The 25,018-nt window shown below is 31.0% G+C and overlaps 1 protein-coding gene across 1 annotated transcript in view; it reads right to left on the bottom strand.

Moving 5' to 3' along the window:
* Positions 1 to 5,844: 5,844 nt before the first annotated feature.
* The window catches only part of LOC145256337 (alpha-N-acetylgalactosaminidase-like), a 61,695-nt gene continuing 42,521 nt past the window's right edge, over positions 5,845 to 25,018 (bottom strand). The window contains exons 5-8 of the mRNA XM_080115119.1: positions 22,941 to 23,023; positions 17,408 to 17,569; positions 12,479 to 12,676; positions 5,845 to 6,571 (exon numbers count right to left, since the gene is read on the bottom strand). Of these exons, the coding sequence (XP_079971245.1) occupies positions 6,296 to 6,571; positions 12,479 to 12,676; positions 17,408 to 17,569; positions 22,941 to 23,023 (719 nt within the window). The 3' untranslated portion in view covers positions 5,845 to 6,295. The remainder of the gene's footprint in view (positions 6,572 to 12,478; positions 12,677 to 17,407; positions 17,570 to 22,940; positions 23,024 to 25,018) is intronic.

Below are 25,018 nucleotides of genomic sequence, written 5' to 3'. Positions count from 1 at the left end.
TCCTTTTACCGCTCCAAAAGATATCTCACTGCTGATGCAATTCTCTATCTATATAAAAGCAAAGTACATCCAAGGATGAAGTACTGCTGCCACATCTGGGCAGGAGCTGCTAAAAACAGCCTATCCTGCCTTGACAGAGTACAAAATAGACTTTGTGCCTTAATGGGGGGGGGATGCCTTTTTCTCTTCCCGACAACCTCTCTCTCATAGAAGAGACTTTGCAAGCCTGTCTTTGTTTTATCGTTATTTCCACGGGGAGTGCTTGTTTGAGCTCCAATCTCTAGTTCCTCCTTGCCAATATTTCACGGAAAACACCTGTCTAGCTGAAACAACTGTCAATAATTTTCCCCACTCTTTATCTGTGCCTAAATCAAAATGCAGATTCCATGAACAAAGCTTCTTTCTTAGCAGTGCCCGCCTATGGAACTGTTCTATTTGCCTGTTTCCCATCTGACTACAACTTGGATGTCTTCAAGTCCAACATAAACAAATTGCTGATGAATCGGCCCCTTAAGTAAGACACTTTATCAAATCTCCATTACTAACAATTACTGTGATATCCCATTGATTACTGTATATGCAATAACACTTATCAAGGCCTGGAAGCCACTCGGGGATAAGTGGTGACTACCATGTAAAAAAAAAAATAAAAATAAAAAATGGTACTGTAGACTTTATAATAGAATTAGGGTGGATAGAGGACTTATGAACGTATAAGAATTTAAGGTTGGGTTTATGGTTTATGGTAGGGGCTATATGTCTCGCTGTTAAGGTTTAATGTAACATCTAGAAAATTAGAAGTTTTTTTTTTATAGGTTTGATAGTTATATAGAGAGGCCGAAGTTATTAAAGAAATCATGTAATTTCTTGATTTTATTATTATATTCTCTTGGCCTGGCTTTGGTGGTATATAGGGTGTTGTCTCTATATAAGCCCCCTTGGATATGTCTAAATTTGTGTTGGAGTTCTTTCAGCAAGAACAACCCCACTAAATCTGTCACCCTCGCTGAATCAAAACAACTCATTAAAATATCAAAGTTATTAGGAGTGTCCTTTCTGGTCCAGAACTTATTAAATTGTATTAGAGATCTTTGAGCTAGGAGGATTGATTTAATTTTAAAATTTGTCAAGTCAGAATTCCTTTTGGTGAAGATTAGGGCTTTATTTAAGAGAATTGGAGAACTAGATTGATAATAATTGATGATATCGAAAGTTATAAAGTTTAGTAAATGTTTGTTTTTAAGGAAAAGGAACCAATTAATTACAGAGTCAGAGCTTTGCCAGAGAGGGAGGCTAACTTTTTCTCTTATAGAGATGATTTTATCTAGGAATTTTTTACTTACAGCATCCAGATCCAAGCTAGGTGGACAGATTAATCTAATGAAAGAGTCGTAATGAAAGTTAGGTTTATGGTCCTTGGGGATGAATCTAGGGATACCTGGAGTAATTATTTTAGTGAAGTTGTGGATGTTCATTAAGGTGAGTAAGTTTTCGGCCTTCGCATTAAGGGAATCTAATGTACTGAGGGGAACTATTTTGTAAGATTTATTGAGTTCCTTATAGATGAGTTTTTTTATATGTAAGGTAGTCTACTTTGTAGTAATTTTCAGTTTTGTCAGTAAAACTAACTTTATTGGCAAAATTATTAATTTTTTGGGCGACTGGATTATGGTGGTATTTAGGTTTCTTAAATTTAATTTTTTTTACTAAGTTTAACATGGAATTTTCAAAATTGTCAAGGTGAGGACTCTGATAGAGATGGGTAGTGGATTTTAGTCGGTAGAATTTGGTAGATCTTTCAATCTTCTTTTGTTCTCTGAGAGTTGACTGGAAGTTCATTTTTTAAAAGTTCTGGGTGAAGTGGAGCATTCAGCTGAGACAGGTGTTCTGGATTTGTTGATGTTTAAGTCATGGTGGTAAGCTTTCCATCTTATTTTTTAGTCAAGTATTTACAGCTTGAATAAATTTATGGATTGTACAATTGAATGGTGAATCACTACAGTAAACTCAGAAGTAATATGGATATTAGATTTCTGATATTCATAAAATAATCTTAACCAGATGTAAAAGTTCAATAAAACCAAGATAGGGATTACATCTTATTAGAAGTATATAGATTTAATAAAACATGTTGAGAAACAATTTAGCATGACACCACTCTCTATAACAGATATGAGGGGAAAACAAATGAACACATATCCAAGGAAATGGCAGAAACACTAGAGGATGACCTCCAATCCGTAGTGGAATGGGGACAAAAATGGTTAGTCACATTCAATGCTGCTAAGACTAAGCTTGTTTACTTCAATAACTACAAGAAACCTTCTCTACCACCAATAGCAATGGCCAAGAACACATTGCCTGAAAGTACTTCTTTTAAACTCCTCGGCCTAACGTTTACAGGGAATATGAACTGGAATAGATACATTGAGAGCATTACCAAGGCTGCTGCAAGGAAGGTTGGCTCCCTCTACCGTGCTAGAAAACTACTTACGCCTGACTATAAGGCAACCATTCGCCCATGTATGGAGTACTGTTGTCACATCTGGGCTGGTGCATCTGCTGCTTGTCTCTCGCTCCTGGACAGGGTTCAAAAGAGAGTCGCCAACCTGATAGGTCCTGAACTGTCATCTAGGCTTCAGCCTCTGTCCCATCGACGAGATGTTGCATCCCTCTGCCTGTTCTACAAATACTTCAATGGTGAATGCTCTGACGAACTGCAAACACTTGTACCTCCCCGACGTAACTACCCCCGACAAGCTACTAAGTCTCATCCCTTTACAGTAGAGATCCCTAGGTGCAAGAAAGCCTTTTACTCCAATAGTTTCTTCCCCAGAACTGTGGGTCTTTGGAACTCCCTTCCGGGATTCTGCTTTCCCAACTGCAACGATATGCAGAAGTTCAAGTGTAATGTCAACAAACATCTTTCTACTCATCTCCGTTCATAATGACCCCGCAAATTAAGTCCCTGATAGTAGCCCCCTGCTTCAAAGTGGCACTGTGCCTTGTTTGGGGTGAAAATTGAATTTAAAAAAAAAAAAAAAGAATTAAACACATTTATATATTCGTTGTCTTCTCAATTATTAAATCATTTCTCTCTGATAGGTTTATAAGTGGTTGATGGGCAGAAATCAGAAGTTCACAGTATTAATGCTGGAGTCCCTCAGGGAGTCCATCCAAAACCCTATTCTCTTCCTGATCTACATCAATGATCTCCCAAATCACATCCTAAGATCATTCACCTTGACAGAGTTCAAAATACTTCGTAGCCTAGTAGAGGATGCCCTTTTCTCTTCCTTGCAACCTCTTTCCCACAGAGGAGACGTTGCAAGCCTGTTTCTGCTCTATCATTATTTTCATGGCAAGTGCTCATCTAACTTCCAATCCATAGTCTCCCCCCTTGCTAAACTTTCACAAAACACACTCATCTAGTTGAAACCACTATCAATAATTTCCCTCGCTCCTTATTTATGCCTAAATCTAAACAGATTCTTTCTTAGAACTGCACACCTGTGAAACTCTCTTCCATTTCCCTGCTTTCCCATTGACTAAAATATGGTCATCTTCAAATCCAATATAAACAAGTTCTTGATGAGCCGTACCCTAAAGTAATCCAATTTACCAAATTTCCATTATTAACAATTATTACGATATTTTCTCATTGACTACCGAACACTCATTAACTCTTATCATCAAGACCCGGAGGCAACTTGAGAAGTGGTGACTTTTTTGTAAAAAAAAAAAAAAAAAAAATTTTAATAGCACTGCTGTTTTTTTTAACTGATAATTGAAATAATTTCTCTTCGACGGGGAAAGGGGGAAGTCTCAATATCCCAGATTGCGTCATAATCCAAAATGCTTAATATTCTGAATAGAGCAGGTACTATCCCAAAAGTGGGTTCTTTTTTTTTTCACTCACAAAATAAAGGATTTCTCTTCTTGAAGGAGGGGAACCTTCACATACATACAGTGTATCACAAAAGTAAGTACATCCCTCACTTTTCTTCAAATATTTAAGTTTATCTCTTTATGGGACAACACTGAAAAAAATGATTTTTTGACACAATGAAAAGTAGTCTGTCTGCAGCATATATAACAGAGTTAATTTATTTTCCCCTCAAAATATAGCCATTAAAAGCTAAATCCCTGGCAACAAAAGTGAGTACACCCCTCACGAAAAGTTGCCAATATTAGCATGTAACATATCAACTCTCAATATTCCAAGTCTGGAGACATGCTTGGCCAGTCCATCACCTCAGCCTCTTCAGTAAAGCAGTGGTTGTCTTGGATGTGTGTTTTGGGTCATTGTCATGCTGGAACACTGCTCTGCGACCCAGTTTCTGGAGGGAGGGGATCATGCTCTGCTGCAGTATTTGACAGTACATATTGAAGTTCATGTTTTCCTCAATGAAATGTAACTTTCTAATACATGCAGCACTCATGCAGCCCCAGACCATGACATTCCCACCACCATGATTGATTGCATGACACACTTATCTTTGTACTCCTCACCTGGTTGCCGCCACACATGCTGAAGGCCATCAGAACCAAACAAATTAAATTTTGTCCCATCAGACAGTTCCAGTAATCTATGGGCTTTGTTGACATGTCTTCAGCAAACTGTTTGTGGGTTTTCTAGTGTATTGCCTTCAGAAGAGGCTTCCTCCTGGGGTGACAGCCATGCACACCAATTTGGTGCAGTGTGCGGCATATGGTCTGAACACTAACAGGCTGAGCCCCAACCTCTTTAATCTCTGCAGCAATGCAAGGAGCACTCCTACACTGATCTTTCAAAGAAAGCATTTGGATGTGACTCTTAACATGTGTGCTCAGCTTCTTTGGACGACCTACTCGAGGCCTGTCCTGAGCGGACCCTACTCTTTTAAAATGCTGGATGATCTTAGCCATTATGCTGCAGCTCAGTTTCAAGGTGTTAGCAATCTTCTTGTAGCGTTGACCATCCTTATATAGCGCAACAATACGTTTTAAGATCCTTAGAGAGTTCTTTGCCATGTGGTGCCATGTTGGAACTGCTGCACTACAAATTTGAATAGACCTACTCCCTATGAACACATGGTATAGTTACACTAATGAGTCACATGACATTTTGGAGGGGGAAAAAAGCAGTACTCGATTTAGACATTTAGGGGTGTAGTTTTTTAGGATTGTACTTACTTTTTAGGGGTGTAGTTTCTTAGGGGTGTACTCACTTTTATTGCCAGGAATTTAGCTTTGAATGGCTATATTTTGAGTTATTTTGAGGGGAAAATAAATTAACTGTGTTATATATGCTGCAGACTGACTACTTTTCATTGTGTCAAAAAATCATTTTTTCAGTGTTGTCCCATGAAGAGATATACTTAAATATTTGAAGAAATGCGAGAGGTGTACTCACTTTTGTGATACACTGTATATGTTTGTATGTACGTTATCACCTTTCACACACACTTGTATCCTCATCAAAAATTAGGAAAAATTATCCAGTAGAATTTTATTTATTTTGCCGATCCACCATTTATTATTACAAATGACAAACTGACTTATCCCCCCCCCCCGCCTGCTTTACGGGTATTTCCACTATTATTAATGGCAGATCAGCAAAATATGAAAACTGATTTTTATTCTGCATTAAACTTTTACTCAATAATTTTTCTTTAGTTTTAGTGATGATACTTATTTTTGCCTAGTAGGCAACTATATGAAACAATTTTTACTTGGAATTTGATTTTCATATTGGCCTCATACTGTATAATTGCCCAGGTTTCTATTTGCTCATGAAGAAACTCCAAAACTATCATAACTCTAATATTATACAGATTGTTAAAACAAAAAATATGAAATGTATACAGGTATATATTTTTTATTAAAAATTTATTGGAATGCATATTTATTGGTTATAAAAGTTATAAAATGGAGAATGAAGAGGGAAATGTTTTTTTTGTTAATTTTTTATATATGTATTTACAGAGATTGTTTCATTTGTTTTCAAGCAATTCAGACTCTTCAATATTTATACATTTTATTTTCTGTCATGTGCAGATTATCATTAACCATATTGTACATTTTCCCTTTTTCTAAAAATACTGGATTTAAAAACAATTTAGATTTTTCTTTTGCTTACATGATTTTATGCATGATTATAGACAAAAAAAAAAAAAAGAAAGGAAAATAAGGTTTTGACTTCAATTATCTGACACGATGAAAGATAACTTGCTTTATGTTTTTTTTAACTTAACACCCATTTTATTTAACAATTTAAAAAAATATTTGGGTAAGATCATTTTTTTTCCATGAATTAATATCGCCCATATACTGAGAGAGGAACAGCTGTTGCCATGAAGATTCCAGTTGGGTTAACTAATGTGTGTAAATATGCAGTTGGTTTGTAAACTCCAAGGAATTTTCCAGTGAAAGTTTCTGTGATATTATAACCTGCTGGATCAGTAAGATGTAAATAATTTAGGGATAAATTAATTTTTTTCTGAACTCCATTTGTGTTGAAGTTAATAAAGGCAAAGGCATAACTTCCATTCGGTTGAATTGGCTTCATCCAATAATCTACATTTGAAACCTGCAAGTAGATTTAGAAAGCAAATGATAAAATATCTTAAAAAAAAAAAAAAAGAAAAAAAAGCAGAATTAAAGAAAGATAGGTCAACCATTAAATATGCAATTAAGGTAAAAAAAAAAAAAATGAATAAAAATCATTTACATTAGAGTGAGGAGAGAGTTGAAATTTTTTAAAAAAATCTGTCAACCAATTTACATTTCAAACTTAACTCGTATCCAAACAAATCTTGCAAAATCTGAATCCTCACCATAGCGAAAAAAAAAAACAAAAAAACAAAAAACAAAAGACCCCTGTAAAAATTTATGACTTCCACCCTCTACCTGTCACATACTATAGGAATAATGCCATCTGGAAAAAAAAAATTACCAATACACACATATATTTTATACCTGTCTTTTTGAAGATTAACATTATGAGCATATATGTGTGTGTATGTGTTTTCACTGCACAGGCAATAATCATCCACTTGTATTGGTCTAAAGTTGTTGTTCACTTCCAATACTGATCACATCGTCAATTGTATGGTCTCAGTTAAAACTGTAACAAAAGAATTCCCCCTTCAAATAAAATTACAACTCCAGTTAATACAAGTAACAAAGATTTATATTTTTTAGGTTAAAATGATACAGATTTTCAGACTTGCAAATGCGAATTCTTAGCCTGACCAAATCAAAACCTAAGTCCAACCAAACATAATCCATTAACTAAGAACTCCAGGGCTCATCTTTCTCAGAGAGGCACACAAACCTCAACTGACCATGAAATATGCAGAAAACCAACTAATTACCCATCTGCTGGAATATATATAGATATCACTGTGAGCACCAGAAAAAAACAAAAAAAAACGCTTGAGATAATGACGAATCTTATTTACGAACACACGAAAATCTACTGCCCAGAGATTTCTGTATCTGAACAAGCATTAAATTAGGAAGTTCTTGAATGGGTTATAACATAATTCTGGTTTTCACATTGTAAAAACTGCCTTTGTAATGCTTATTTTTCTTTTTGTAAACCAATTACATGCTTCAATCTATGTATGAAGAGACCAACTCACACAAAGAAAAAGCAAAAAATTTTTTTAATAGTATATAGATATGGATTATTTTTTCAATTATAATAGAATTACATGACATTGCCTGGCTAGCAAAATAGAAGAGTTAAAAAAATATGCTTAATATCTTTCTTTTAACGCATCTCTTGCATGCGTAAACTGGTCCAAGAAAAAATAAAAAGTTATCAATTAATTTAATCAAATCATTTTTGAAAAATTAATTTCATTGCTGATCACCTGAAGCAGATGAATATTACAATATTTTATCTTACCATAATCAGGTCGAGATCATAATCTCAGTATATATATTTTTAAAAATTCTTTTTCACCTCAAACAAGGCATATTACCACTTGATCAAAAGGGGCTACTATTTGGGATTGTGTCTACAGTCTAACAAGGGACTGTTGAGAGTTGAATGTCTGGTCACAATACATTTAAACTTCTGCAGGTTAGTAGAGTCAGGGAATCTGGAAACAGGGAGGGAATTCCAAAGTCTATCAGTCTAAAGGAAGAAACAATTATGGTAAAAGGCTTTTTGACATCTAGGGAAATAAACAGCGACAGGATTTTATTGCTGGTCAGGTTAGTTGGGAATATATACATTGAAAGAGCACAAGTGTTAGGAGTTCATCAGAGTACAGGTTCAGGTTCCATAGTTCTCTTATGTTATGAGGGCACTTAAGAAATTTTAAATTACTTCTGTTGTCTTCCTTGGTAAATCTATACTTCTATAAATTTGTTTTTTGTGTATTGATATTCATATTAAAAACCTTTTTTTCTATTTATTTAAAAAGAAAATACAATTTTCTTATATATGGGTTGTGAAATTGCATTCACCAGCAAAAGCTCTACCTAATTTGCATATTCTTTTTAAACATTCATTTTAATTAAATCCTTATTAGTTTTTTCGGTTTTCTTATGGGATGATCATCTTTAGTTAACTATTAGTGTAATTATATTCATGCAGATATTCTACATGATTTATACTTGCATGATATTTGTGTAAAAAGGTTATAATAAACACAAATCTCTTTCTGCATATATTTATGTATGCATATATATATTTGTTTAAAAATTTTGCCTACCAAACTCCTCTGTCAGTTTTTTGTCTACAGACATAGAACTTAATACATAGGGCATTCAAACCCATGCAAGACTTTAATCGGTGCAAAAGTGTGAAAATTAAAAAATGGAATTTGCCAGGTAAAGGTTGAACAACAGGATAACTAGTATACATGTGTAACGTAATAGCTTGGTTCATGTTTTAATTTTTAGTCTTGCAGCAAATATGTTTTCATAGTTCAGGCATTAATGTCAAAGGAAAAATTAAATCATAAGATAAACGTTTTTGATTCTCAGTGATGGCACACAAGTCATTTTTTTTAACTTTTTAAATCATTACTATATATTGGATCCAATATAATATAATAAATACAAAACCTGCAAAAATCATATTTAAATATCATATTTAAGCATCTTTTACGATCGGGCAATGCTTGGCAGCCTACTAGTTTTAAATAAGAATACTCTTTTAGATTTTATGTAATCTTTCTTTTTATTGGGAATACAAAAACATTATGTAAAACACACATACATACCCACAGTTATTGAGTTTACATTATATATATATATATATATATATATATATATATATATATATATATATATAGAGAGAGAGAGAGAGAGAGAGAGAGAGAGAGAGAGAAAAAAAACATTTTTTGCAGAAGTGTTTGCCATTTCAACATTAATCTGATTCTAATAATGGCCATGTCTGATCAGTGATTTTCAACAGTGTTAATGTGTTTATTTTCATGTCAATTAATGGCCAATAACTGTATCATAACAATGGTGAAAAACTATTTGAATAATAGATGCTGCAGAAAAAAAGATTGTGGAAGGCATGAAATACATGTAACAGATAAACAATAGATAACTGGCATTTAATGTTTGATTTTAGTTTATTATTTTAATCGATGTTTGAATGTGATTTTCTCAATGTTGAGTGCTTTGAATATATATATATATATATATATATATATATATATATATAGAGAGAGAGAGAGAGAGGGTGATTTAAAATTTGGCGCTTGTGCACTTAATGAACCACACTATTTTTAAATAGTACTTTCAAGTTAAATTAAAATTTTACAATATCCTTTTTATTAAATTTTTAGATGAAAGCACAGAATAGTTAAAAATACCCTCCTCTCCCCATGTTAAGAATGGTTTTCTAAATAACGTTATAATTTAAGCAGGGTTCAGTAAATGCACAAGTACCAAAAATTTACTCCTTACTTTAAAAATCTTGTAATTTATTTACAAAAAATGAATATAAGAACAAAATATGTAACATGAAATTTTATTTAAATGTCAATATGCCCATCAGCATTCACCTTTATTTTCTAAAGTCGCTCAGGAACAGTGTCAATTGATCTTCTTAGAAACTCTTGTAGAATGGCAGTGTTTATTCAGCCATTCATTTTCCTGAGAGATTGTTAGGTCAACATGGTTCACATGAATGGCTGGCTAAAAGCCCTGATTTAACATCATGTGACATTTTTTCTTTGGGTAGGTTAAAGGAACAAATTTACTCTAACAGAAGTCAACCACTTTAGAAGAACTTGAAGAACAACAACAACTATGATTCCTGCCATTCCACAGAAGTTTCTAAGAAGATCAATTGATGCAGTTTCCATGCGGCTTGAGAAAATAAAATCTCACTTGATATATGTTGTTCTCAATATTCATTTTTTGAAAAAAATAAATATGATTTATAAATAGATTAAAAGATTTGTAAAACAGGGAGTAACTTTATAATCACCATATATATATATATATATATATATATATAGATGTTATTTTATTTGTTTTTATTTGCAATACTTTTGAATGAATTTAATTATTTTATATGAAAGTACTATTTTACCTAAATGCGAATTGGGAATAATTTTCTTTTTTACCAATTTGGTACCCCCAAATGAGGAGCGGCATATATATTGTTTAAAATATAATTATCCACTGACACGCGTTTTGTCATCTAGAGATTAAAAAAATGCACTTTTGTATAAAATAACTGAATTCATTCAAAAGTATCACAAACAAAAACAAATACAATAACATCTACATAAAACACGATACATCTAACAGTTGTGCGAGATAGCCTAGGATTAGAGGTTTAGGCTTCTAACCATGGAGTCCCGATTTTGGATCTCACTAGATTCAGCATTTCTGATTAGTCGTAAACGACGAAACACGTGGATAACTATATATATATATATATATATATATATATATATATATAAAAACAATAATTATTCATTTATACCTACAGACACTAGTGTTTCATGCTTATGCAATCATCAGTGTAGGGTAATAATTCTTGACGGTCATAAGATTCAAACCCAGCCACGAAGTCGCCTTTTGCTCTATTTGCCGAGCCCTTACCTCAGGACCACCAAACAATTATATATATTTCCCCAAAACCTCTGGCCTTTATGGAGGGAAGACTAAAACTTGTTGCTATGGTTTCAAATGATCATACAGCAGATAACAGCAAATTGTTATATCTCCTCTCTTTTGTAAATAGAGTACGATTATGAATATCTCCAGTATCAAATAATCCTTATACACTATGAAATTTACTTTATGTATGAAAACTAAAAAGGGGAGATATAACATATGAGAAATATTTGGAATCAAGTCTCCCCTTGCTGTTATTTCAGATCATTTGAAACCATACCAGCAAGTTTTAATCTCCCCTCCATCAAGGTCAGAGGTTTTGGGGAAATATCAGATATTTTGTAATTCATATGCAAAACTAGGGGGAAAAAAAATGACTATGACCGAAACATTTTATGGCTCTAAAAAAGTACCAAAAATAATGGATGATCACCTAAATGTGCAACCTTTAGCTTTCCAACGAGCCTTCATTTATTGAATTCTGATCAATAGTCGCTGATATTTTGAACTTATAAAATTGGCAAAAAAGGTAGTATATATATATATATATATATATATATATATATATATATATATATATATATATATATAAACTATACTGGTAGCCAAATTGAATATTGAAATGCTCATATCTTTGATTCTATGGGACAAAACTACATGAAAATTTGCAGGCTTTTTGAAGATTATAATACTATTGTATTGTTAAAATTTTATGACAATTGGTAGAAAAGAACCTATATTTTCAAACCAATAAAATATCAAATATGCTCAAATTTACCTACATTTTTAGATATAGTGTCATGGCAAGCCAGCTTTAGTTTTGCTGATTTGGGATGAATTTTGCTTAGGTTTTCTTTTTTTTTGCTTGGTTATCTCCTCTGTGGCCTTGCCAGACCACTAATATTAATATATATATATATATATATATATATATATATATATATATATATATAGAGAGAGAGAGAGAGAGAGAGAGAGAGAGAGTGTGTGTGTTACATATCTATACATTTACTTATATGAGAAATGTAATTGTTAGTGTATAGAATGAGATAAGAAAACCATTGAAATAAAACATTGATACAGAAATATGTAAAAATGGTCATTGACTCAGATATTCCAATTCAAAGTTAATAAATATTTGATAAATCAACTGAAAATATCAGTCAACAAACATTCTAAACATGTTTGTTTTCCATTTCATTCCATTCATTAACCATTTCTTTTTTGTTGGAAATTTTATTTTCTTTGAACAAACTCCCTTATCTAAAATAAGTGGCGAATATAGAAACTTTTCATTTAATAATCTACCAAGAATTGAACAAAAAATTAATCTCAAACTCAACATCACAGATGCATTTCAGTGAGATTTTCTATAGAATGATAAACTACTAACCTGCCAAATTCTTCTTCCTTGAATTCCCATTGGATCTTGGTTAACTGCAATGATTCTTTTGTTTGTAAGCAATTGTTTGGCAAAAGGTTTCACATTGCGTAAATCGACTGACATGATGAGAGGTGCTGTCATGATGGCCCACATACCCATCTGAACCCTTTGTTGATCTTCGCTTAAACCAAAATCACCCACAATCAACTGTAAAAAATAAAATGAAAATAAAAAATAACAACTACACCATATACTGTATGGTCAACAAAAAAGTATCTAATTTTATTATATTATCATTTCTAACAATTATCATTATCATTTCTAACAATTATCATTTCTAACAATTATCATTTCTAACAATTATCATTATAATTTCTAACAATTATATCTATCATTTCAAACTCAGTAAAGCCTCTCTTGGAGAAATTCCTGGAGCATGAAAGTGTACAATATTGAATGTTGCAGCGGTTGGCCACAATCAGGACAGAAAATAATATCATGACTGTGAGACGTTTGGAGGGTCATTAAAAACTGTGCAAGTAGCCACCGTGATCCAACGCTAAAATGTTTGAATCAAGCACATTATAAACTATTGAATTGTGCTTGCCAAATATTGGTATGTGGATAAAAACATTTATACCACACAAAACTTACATATGTGAAAGATATGTCTATGAAAAAAAATTGTATTTTCAATAATAAATACAACTTTATCATGTATGGTTGCATCTTTTTGGGATCTCAACTGTAGTTTCAAAGATTACTTTTGAATAATATCAGAGACAATTCAGTTAGCAAACAATTTTTTTTCAATAAGTGTAATATTTATTTTGAATGAGTTAAAAATTTTCTTCATCTAACCTTGTTACATATGTTTTAAATCTTAGGATTAAGATATCAAAAACCCAATTGTGAAATAATAAAGAATGTCTGTTCAATTCCTGACGGGGATTTTCAGTTTGCTATGCAAGTTTTACATAAAAATCATCCTTTTCTTTTATTTGAATTGTTCTGACTAGCATTCTTTCTGTTTATTAGATACTAATAGGTCATCATTTATCAAGGCCAAAAGCCACTTGAAGATTCAGATTAATAATATTATTAATTGGTTCATGAAATTATTATTACGATGAGAATGGAAAACAATGGAGAAAATTTGATTACTTAAAAAAGAGTATTTATTAACATTGGACTTGAAAACAACCGTGTTGTAATCTGTAGGGAAGTAGTTATATGGCAACATCTCTTACAGGAGGGAAGGAGGGAAGTTTTTGAAGAGAAACTTTGCTCATGGAAGTTCTATTTGAATGTAGGTATGCAGAAGAAGAAAGAAAAGTTCTTTAAAGTGTTGATAGGAAGACGATTTCTTGTAGTGAATGTTTGATGGAGGAGAGTAACCAGAGATTGGAACTCTGTTCAGCACCTACAAATGGAAGATAGAGTAGAAAGAGACTAGTAATGTCTCTTCGGTGAGAAAAAAAACTGCAGAAATGAGAAACAGATTAGTTTAAAACAATGTTTCAATCGATGTACTCTCTGCATTTCTTCAGGTGCATCTTTTTGAAGTTGAGAATCTTTATGTTGAGTTTAGGAATCTATATGGAATTTGGAACCTTTATATCATCCACTGTTAGTCACAACCAAGTGAAGTAGTAATTATATTATTCTTAGTTATTATTGCCTGTAGTAAAGATTGAACCTTCATCCTCCAGAAGACCGTTACTTGATATGGATTTTTAATTAAAAATGAAGATTAAAATAATAGTTGGAATAATCCAAATAATTGTCATCAGAAAAATTCTGAAATAAAATGATACTGTGATTGAAATTCTCTGAATGGCATTTTTCAATTTTAGTTATTTTGGCTAAACACTGAGTGTAAAATCAAGTTGAAGTATCATACTATATAAGAATTATAAAGAAAATTGAACCCCTCTGCTAAAAATTGAACATGTAATTTTTTTCCATTAAAAATTTTTTTTTAGAATTTGAAATATTAGTGCTTGATCGATAATAATCCAATAATAAAGATGCCATTTAATTCTACCATAATCATGCCCTCCATTTAGTCTTGAGAGAAAATGAATACCCTTGTATAGATAGCTGTGAAAAACGGAGAGCACATGAAATATTGGTATTGTCAAATGGTCTCCCATTTAACATATAGCATTTGTCACTTAACTTGGGTGATTGAACGGGAACCACTGTATCAATGTGATTATGCTGCATGCTAATTTTGCTATAAGTAGCTTAAAAACGGTCAATATCAGAAGAGTTTTTTTTTCCAGCCGAAACATCATTGCACCAAATCAAGATGATTAGGATTATTGCTGATTTTCTCAAAAAAAAAAAAAGGGGGTAAAAAGGAATTGTGTCAATTCTGTTATCAGCAGTGTCATATTCTATTGTTATATTCTATTGTTATACTATCAACATCAACTCCATCATTCCCATCAAGTGTTGAGAAGTAAAAGAAAAAAAGAGAAAACAAATACAAAATAGGTCGGTGAAAAGACAATAGATAGTAAGTTGTTCACTGGAGTAGACAAAAGAAGGTTGACATGGGATTTTTGGTCAGAGTGTGGCAATGATGGTTACACAGTGCATGTAGATATATTTAGAATTGGTTTGTGGGCATTTGGGGAGTGGCTATAAGTTTACAACAGTAGGAATGGTTTACAAATCAACTTGAGTTTTATGACAGTTGGAGTTTGAACACAGTTGAAGACAGCTTGTGACTCGGAACAGATAGGGAAATGAATTGATCAACTGGCGGATGGACACAGCCTTGGCAGTAGATGTGGACTTCAGCATTTAGAGGGTTGGGGGTGTCATACACACACACACTCAGAGCCCAACTAATATATACTGAATGTATTGCAGGGTGTTTTCTTTTGTTTCCCTTGTTTGATTTTAATTTGATACTTGTGAACTTGTGTGCATCCTCTTAGCAACTGTCAATGCATAAAAGACAACACAGCCAGAACTAAAATGAGAAAAGATGAAGGAGAAGAAGGTCATGGAATACAATGTTATGGGACAGTGAATTGTTGGTGCGAACCACATGGCATCACACTATTGCTATGAGGAAAAGGCCAAATGTTTATATTAACATAATAAAAATGTCTATAATTCTCCTGTGGCTGTAATAAGGTCCAAATGACAATCCAAACTTCAGAAAGAACATCTGTTCATCCAACATTTTACAAAATTTGCAATGCTTTCTCTCAGCTGTCAAAAACCTTAACTCACCATCTGGTTTTCATTTATCTTTGTAAAGCCAGTTGGTCTCTACACATAAAACCTTTTTGCAGATATAAAAATTTGTAATTATGAACATGAATTCTTTTCTCTCGAGAAAACAAGTTATCAACACACAAAACATCTGATATTCTTTTAAGCTGGTAAGTCTATTGTTACAGTATTAAAACCTATTCAGTTTTAAAAAGTGAAACCTGCCAAACCCTGAAGGTGAGGTTAGAGAAATACCAAAAAAAATAATAAAATATAAATAAAATAAAAAATCAGTAAAATGGCTGAAGAATTATTCATAGTTATAATTCTTTTAATTTAGCACCAATTATTTCATAAAGTTCTTAAGGCAATTTAAAGGAAATAGTTTATATGCTAGGAAACGCAATAATACATATAGAATTTACTACGTAACTAAAGATTATATGCATTTGTAAGAAACCAAAGATGTATCTAAATCTCCAGTAGCCATAACGATGTTACAATAATGATCCAAACTTCATCATAACAACACTAACAAAATTTTAATTTCCAACACCAATGCATTCTCTCTGCTGTCAAAACTTGTCTGCTTTTAATCTTTCTTATTAAAAAATCAAATTAAAAAAATTAGTTCTAACTATAAAAAGCTGTAATTATGAACAAAAGTTCTTTTCTCTCTGAAAAATGGTCATTTGATAAATGAAACATCTAATATGTTTTGAAGCTGGTAAGTTTTCATCTCTATTGTTACAATTACAGATTTAATACTAATAACAAGAGACAAACAATAGAGGTAAGTTCATATTTCCTTGAGACGAGGCAAAGTGTAAGAGCATTTGATTTGTCTGACTGATTGTTAAGTTTTTCTTTTTGGGTTGATTTTGCTGTAAAAAAAAAGTAAACTTGTATTACAACACTGAAATGCATAATTGATAATCAAATTATAATTCTACTGAAGGAAAGTAGTTAATGACATATATATATATATATATATATATATCTACCTCCATATATAAAAGATTAGCCATGACCGGGTGGAAGTGTTAAGTAATTTGCAATTTTATTCAAGTATAACTCACACTGAGTATTCAATCTTCAACCTCCAGAAGACAGTCACTTAGAACTCATTATTATTTAGCACTTATATCTGTTACACCACAGGTTCTTCAGGGAAATTCTCATGTACATTTTATGAGCTTACACTTATTCTTGTTTCAGACATGTAGTTTTACTACATATTACTATATATATATATATATATATATATATATATATATATATATATATATATATATATATATATTTCCATACTAATTATAAACAATCATACTTTGTAAATATAAAAGAAATATGCTTCCTATCATGATGTTGATTGATTTTCAATCTAAACACTGCGTTCTGACTTTAGAATCATTTAATGATTTTCTTTTAAAGTGAATTGTTTTTTGTAAAACTGAAGTAAATATATCATTTGTTTTTTTATAATATATATTTTTCAGGGTTTATATATTGGCGGGGAGGGAGGTCTTATCTGGATGAAACATTAAATGATAGCAATCCTGTTACTTTGATCGTATACAGGAGTAATATATTTATTAAAAAATCAAAAGTATTAGATTTATTTTACATAATACAAGCCCTGCCAGTTATCTAACAAGTTAATGTAATGCATTCCCTAATAGAACAATAGAAATAAACACATACCATATCTGGATCATTGAACTGTCCTGGTCGAGCAATTTCTGCAAATTTTTGTGCATCATCACCATAATATTTAATGATACCAGATACACTATCCCAGGAATCCTGGACATCTTTGTAATTTCTCCAAATGTTGCAATGTTTAGCAATCGATTGATAATCAGGCTGTGCAAAAATAAGAGAAAGTAAAAAAAACAAATAAAACATTAAATTAGAACTAAAGAATTAATTTCATACTAAACAAGAAAAGAAAAAAGTATTCACATTTTTAATTGTTATAGTTTTATAGAATTTCCAACATCAATTTGATTACTCAATATTTTTATTATTTTGATCATTCAGACTATTACTCTTATCTTGTATCTTTTTAAACTTGGAAATCTTACCTGGCACCATTGGGGTTTTTAACTCGGTACCAAATCAAGGTCATTTCTTAAATGGCTTTTTCCCTGTTGATTGTGGTATGTTGCTGGTCCTGTGCAGTTCTAGGAGGTCTACCTCTCCAGGTTCTGCCTTCTCTCTTTAAGAATGGGTTAATTTATTGCTAACTGCCTGGAACATCTCTACCAGAGAATGCCAACCCAGGCATTTTGTGTAGGCCAGAGTGCTACTCCTCAGAAATGCTGGCTCTTCAATCTTACTTTCTTACCCTAGTGTTTAATCTTTCCACTGTTGGAAGGAGATAAATACTAACTCAGGAACTTATACAGTATTGCTTGAGTTTGGCAAAGATTCACAAGTTTAAAAGATGCACTTGAAGAAAGTTGGAGATTATATCATCAAAAACATTGTGAAAATAATAATATAATATCAATGTAATATTAAATTAATAAAATTATCAATAAAACATATTAGCATATTATCACAATAATTACCAATCTATTATACAAATAAAATTAAGTTTCCATCTGTTTATCTGTTTAGCCAATATAACCTCAGAAACTACTGATTGGATTCTAAATCGATTCTGGCATGCAGATAGACTATAAAGTTGACCTTCCTTCAAACATGTTTTTAATTTATCTGAAGTATTTGAGTTACCAATCTTTCAACATATTTAAATGAATCTTTGACGAACAAGACTCCTCCTCCCACTCTCAACTAAAGATGTTTAACTTTTTATTTTAATGTGTGTTAAACTATTAATAAAATATACACAATGGTGCTTTGCTGACAATTTGAACAAAATTTTATCACCTTTTTAAAACCCCTCCAAATGGTGTTTCTCTATTGAGATGACCTTGAAGAGATATGAAAATAGGAAGTTGTCAAGAATGAAAAAAAATAACATGAGAATGGAAGAGACAAAACAGGAGCACCAATTAACATGCTAGAGAATTTGTTTGTGTGTTATAACATGGGCTCTTAAAATAAATAAAACATTGTTCATCTTTCTCTCTGCTGAATTGTAACATAGCTGGAGTATGTGTTTTACTGAGGTTTATGTGTGAATGGCAAATGGTAAAAGACAATACAACACATGCAGAGCATTCGATTGCATGGTTTCTTTATTCAGAAGCAAACCAGACACCAATAAAGACGATATAAAACCTAATTAGTCCCTCATATAACAGTAGGCTTCAATCTTCACAACGCATACACTTCTACAGAACCAGTTTAGTGAATTTTTGTAGTCACAGTGGGGAAGTTATAACCAAAGTTTTCATCTTCTCTTCATTCTGTTGTTGTCTTATTCTCATTAATAGAATAAAATACAAAGAAAAGACATTGGATTTTAAAAGTGTATACACACAAAATATCCAAACTCCTATCCCATTTCTAACTGGAAAAATCCACTTTTACATCAGAATTTAAAATTCAAACCCTATTTTTACACAGCTACTTATCATGCTACAGAATAATGTACCCAAAATAATAAAATATTTAAAATATAAAATAAGATTTTTATACGGATTGACATTTTTTTTGTGTTTCAAATATTAATATATCTATCATATATTATCATTTAAGTATGACACCAGCCAAATAAGCATTCAAATCCTCAAATCTTAAGAGGAACCATATGTAGCAACGTGATTGGCCAATGGCACAAATAAATGAAATTGAATTTCTCAACCTGTCTACTCATGTGCATGTGAAATTTAATGTAAAATGATCTTTCATTCCTAGCTTTTTAGAGCAGTTAACAAAAAAAAACAAAGAAATTTGCTATGGGGAATAAATTGTTTTTTGTTGAGAAGAAAAGGGGATTTTATTTCATGTTGGAAAGTTAGTAGAAAATAATGATAATTACTTACTCTATCACTGACCTAGGTCCAAATGGTTAGTCTCTAAAAAAATCTTCCTAAATCCTACCACCAACTCTGAGTGGCAAGTCATCTCTCCAAACTAAACAACCTTGTAAATCCACATTTAGCACTGAAGTTTACACTTCGGTGTCCAAAATGAAAATGCTTAAACTCGTTTCTGTGCAGCCAGATTTTTCACAGGCATCTGAATTAATAAAAACAAATTATATTTTGGACCAATTAGAGAATTTTCTGAATTTATTAGAAATGGCCTTTCTGGAGCCACCTCGATCTCATAAAAGCCAGATTTTTCCTTCAATAAACACTTGAGACAAAAAAATCCAGACAGTGTTAATATACATCTCCATTTAATTGCTACAATTCTCAATTCAGGTAATCATACACTATCACAAAATACTCACACTTACAATACACACACACTACTTGAATCCCTTCATTGTCATCTGCTCACTTAAAACCAACTTATTTGTCGAACTATTCCCAACTTTAAATTTTCTTCCTAATATGGAAACAAATAAACATTAACAACTTTTAATGAAATATAACTTGTATCATTGAACAGAAGTTTTGATTATAATTTTAGACCCATATAATGTACAGCCCTAAAACTGCCAAACTGACTTCTTAGATATCTCAGCTAATAAATTCGCTTTGTTTTACAAGAACTCCAACATATTCATGAACATTCTGTTTTTCTTATGTAAACTGTAATCTTCTATAAACATATAAAATATTTATTTTGTGAATGTATGCCTCTGAACTCTTCTTTTATCCCCAAAATACTTTACCTAAATTAGAATCTTTAAAGAAACACACCAAAACCTCCCAAAAATTGAAAAGGACCCCCAAAATAATCACCTAAAGACAGATCTCTTCCACCTCAACTCTCAAAAATACAGAGAATTTATCTCCCATAGCAGAAAAAAGAATTTGATTAACTAACCTAAAATGCTAGAATGATCTGTTAATTTATATGCAAAACAGATTTCCCACTTTTTTTTTCTTCTTTCTAACAAGTTTTATAGGAAGTTTCTACACAAAATCCTGTAAAAAAAAACAACAAAATCTCATTTTTCTTTTTAGTTAATAGTGTTAATCTACAATAGCTTTTTTTATACCAAAAGGTATCAACTGTCTATTTTATGATAAAATTAATTCTTTTGAGATTTTTAATACTAAAATACAACTGTAAATCTATTATTGTACTAAAGCTGAGTTAACCAATGTTTGTTTTCCCAAAGATTCTTTAAAATATATTTTACTGAGAAAAACATGTGCTAAAATATTCCTTAGTTTGGGAAATGAGTTATGTTTGAAAAGAAATCCATTTAAATTGTTCTAATTAGTAATAATTTGGAATTACTATCAAGTGACCCATCCCTTATTAAAATGCTATCTATCACTCTTACCAGTGAAGGTATGCTTGTCAGATTAGTTAGGGGTATTTACATCAAGGAGGTGCCAATGTTTTGTACAATATTATCAAGCTCTTAAGTTTTGTTTGTCCATTTTTTAAAGTAAACCCAGTTTGGGTTATGTAATGTAGAGACATGATACGAATGATAAATGATTAATTGTATACACTTAATCGAATACAAATCACTGTTTTACTAATATTTGGGAGCAAATCATAAGTTCATACATAACAGTATTAGTGTATAATTGAACATTGTAGAGTCTACAACTATATCTCTATGTCAGTCTCGTTCCTACTTGACTTTTTTGCAGAGAAAAAAGAGAATATTTGAAAATGTTTTCATTGAAGTTTTCAGAGAAAGCAAACATAACTCCAGAAATTTAATGAAAAAAATTAAATTAACTCTTTTATAGATTTTCTCACAAAGATATCTCATTTTTATTGTTGTTTATTTGGTTATAGTCAGTTAACGTACTTCCTAACTTCTGACCTGGTTGCTACCGGAAGTGGTGACAAGGCAAATCAGTTCCTTTACTTTTAGCGTTCTTCAATATTTCTATTGTGAAAAGATTTATTTAAATAAAATATAAGAAAAGGACATTATTGAAAAATATACAATAAAAATTTAAATTATGTAGATGAAAATAATAATTAGTTTTTATTTACACTTTTAATAACAAAATAAAAAAGTTTATTTTAATTTAAATTTTATAAGAAATGTGTTTCTAAAAATATAAAAATACATTGTTTTTTTTTTAAAAGAAAAGTTTTTTATTTGGATTTATATAATAAATATATGTTTATGAAAGTATAAAAATAAAATTGAAATCAAAATAACAAATGAAATCAAAATAACATTTCAAACATAAAAAATTGTATCCAATACATAGTATTCCCAAATTAGTTATAAAAGATTTTAGAAAAGGTTTCAATAATTCTTTAAAAATAAATAAATAAAACTAATTTCAATAATTCTTAATTAAAGTATGACCAAAAGTCTTAAATAATTATTAAAACTTAAAAATTTTTTTTAAAAGAGCAGAGGATAGATATAGGTGCGAGAGAAAAAAAAGTGAAGGAACTGGTTTGCCTTGTCACCAATTTCAGTAACAGCCACGCCAAAAGTTAGGAAGCACGTTAGCTTATTATAACTATTTATTTTGTGGGAAAGACATGCATTATCAGGCTACAAAAGACTTGAGCTACAAAATGGACTTGTAATGTAACATCTGTTTCCTTAGCTTATGTGATCATTCTGACACACACATGAGCTGCCTCCACAAGTGCGTAGTTCTGATAGTGAAAGAGTTTTCATTCAGAGTTTCCACTTTAATTTAGCAAAACACTTGATTCAAAATAAAACATTTTTTCAGAAAAAATAAAAACTTGGAAAGGGAAAAAAATGGGTATAAATCAAAACACTTATGTTTCTGAATTTTTTAGATGAAGATTAATAATTTGGATTATTTCAGACTACTGTTCTCATCTTGTGTGTTATTTTCATAATATTTCGGTAAACGCAACCTCCAAATTTCTAGTGTATTTTGTCAAACTCAGGAATCTGTATGTAATTTCGAACAGAATTCTTTTTCATGAGAGGTAGCATGCTCTCGTCCTGTCAGCTATGATCAGGTTGAAATCTTAAGTAATACGCAATTGTATTCTTTGTATTGCCTGCACTGAGGATTGAACGTTCAAGCTCCAGAAGAGTGTCACTTAGAACTGAATTTTTAGTTCAAAATTTATCTGTAATACCACAGGTTCTTGTAGAATGACACTCAAGATGAGAACAGTAGTTCAAATAATACAAATCAAAAGAAAATATGAAATATATATTTTTTAAACTAACCTTTCCAACATATGCAGGCCAACTGCAAGAGTAGAGAAATGGTCGTCCAGTATGGTTGAGAAAAAAACCCATTAGTGGATAGCCTAGAAAAAGAAAAATGCAGACATCAGGACGACATTAAAAAAAAGTTCCAGAATTTCCTCTATATTAAAAACAAAAATAAAGAAAAAGTCTGTATGATGTATTTAGTTGTAATAAAACAAAAATATCATATTCTAAAAATCATATAAATTGATTAAGTAGTTTTATTTTTATAAAGATAATAATTTTTAAGTGATTAATGAGAATTAGTATACAATATAATATAAATCTTGCAAGTTTGAAATATTGAGTAATTTGTCTTTTTTTTTTTTTTTTTTTTTAATTGGCAGGCAAGACAGTCTCATAAAATTTGATTTTTTTTATTTAAAAAATTATTCTACTAGAGTTTTGGAATATGATATTATCGTTTTGTCATGGATACATACATCATAAACATTTTTCTTATTTTTTGTTTTTTAATATGGGAGAAGGCTAGAGAAAAACAAAAAATATACTTTTAAAGGTTTCATATTTTTACTTTTTTAAACAAGGAGTTCAACAGTTTACTTGATGTGAAGTCATAATAACTGAACTACGTCTTTTATCACTTATGTCTATTACTTCAACATATTGTTGTTGGTGAGGTAGTTAATAATTTTGTTGGGTGTTTATTAAAGATTAGAGTTTAATTGAATCCAAGTCAAGGGAAGCAAGGCATTCAGAGTATGGCAATTGTTTGATAGAAAGGATTTGCTTATATCATATTAGGCACAAATGAAAATTACATTCTAAATAAAAACTTTTGATATATTTACGTACCATGCAAAAATAAGTATCATCACTAAAAATGAGGAAAAATGACCAAATAGAATTTTAATTAAAAATAAAAATCAGTTTTCATATTTTGCCAATTTGTCATTCATTATTACTTAGCTAAATAACAGACTGATTTACCTCCCCCTGCTTAGCATGAAAATGGAAAACTGGTTTCTATTTTTAATTAAAATTTTACTAGATAATTTTTTGTAATTTTTGGTGTGGATACTTATTTTGCCTGATACATAAAGAGTTTTCCTGGTAATTTATTTGGAACTGTGATCTTCACATGTACTTAATACTATATAAGATATATTATGTTGAAAATATTAAAATTTTTAGATAAATAAAAAGTTATGGTGCACATTCATTCCCCCCACCCCAATACCAAAAATGAAAAAAAACGTTTTTATGATGTATATATTTGCAGCAGAAAGAAAATATTGTACACTAAAAATCACATGAATCGATCAAGTAGTTTTATTCTATAAAAAGGAAATCAAATTTTATGACTAAACGATGATTGATAATATCTACATTATTTTGCAAGACAAGAGACATAATTCCAAATAATTCAAGCTTGAAGAGGGAAGAGTATTGGAAAAACTCAAATTCGCTTAAAAAGATTATTTTCTTTATAAAAATAAGACTACTACATAATTTTTTATGTACAATATTTTCTTTCCATCATACACCATAAAGATTTTTCTTGATTTTCGTTCTATTTTGAGGGAGGGCAGGATATGGACTAGCACCAGATTTATTTAAAAGCAAAAATCCCATTGTTTGGCTGATAAGCATTTTTAAATATAATTCAAATATCTTTCAATGCTTTCAAAAAGAGGTATTACCCTAATTATTTATTATTTTTTACCGTAAATATACCACAAATAAGTAGGTAAACCATAATAAATTGTTTTCCATTAACTTCCCAACTGTATTTCTTTTAAAACAGTTTATACTCTCAACAGTAACACTTACCAACTTATGATACATCTTGGTTCAAAGTTTTTCTGCTTACAGTAACAAAATACATTTTGGAAGATGTAAACATAGACACTAAAATAAATAGAATCTGAAATGATTTCGTTGATATTAATTCAACTCCAAGATAGACATGTTCAAACAAATACTATATATATGATTAGTTTTTTTGGAAAAAGAAATCCAGCAGAGTTCTCAATTAAAAGGAAAATCCAAAATAGAAGAGCGTATTTATATTTTGTGTACAGAAAGTTGTT

This window comes from Euprymna scolopes, chromosome 3 (assembly GCF_053919585.1).
Source record: "Euprymna scolopes isolate OS-2025 chromosome 3, ASM5391958v1, whole genome shotgun sequence".
NCBI classification, from domain to species: domain Eukaryota; kingdom Metazoa; phylum Mollusca; class Cephalopoda; order Sepiida; family Sepiolidae; genus Euprymna; species Euprymna scolopes.
The sequence above is the reverse complement of the archived record's forward strand: the minus strand, read 5'-3'. Positions and strand labels throughout refer to the sequence as shown.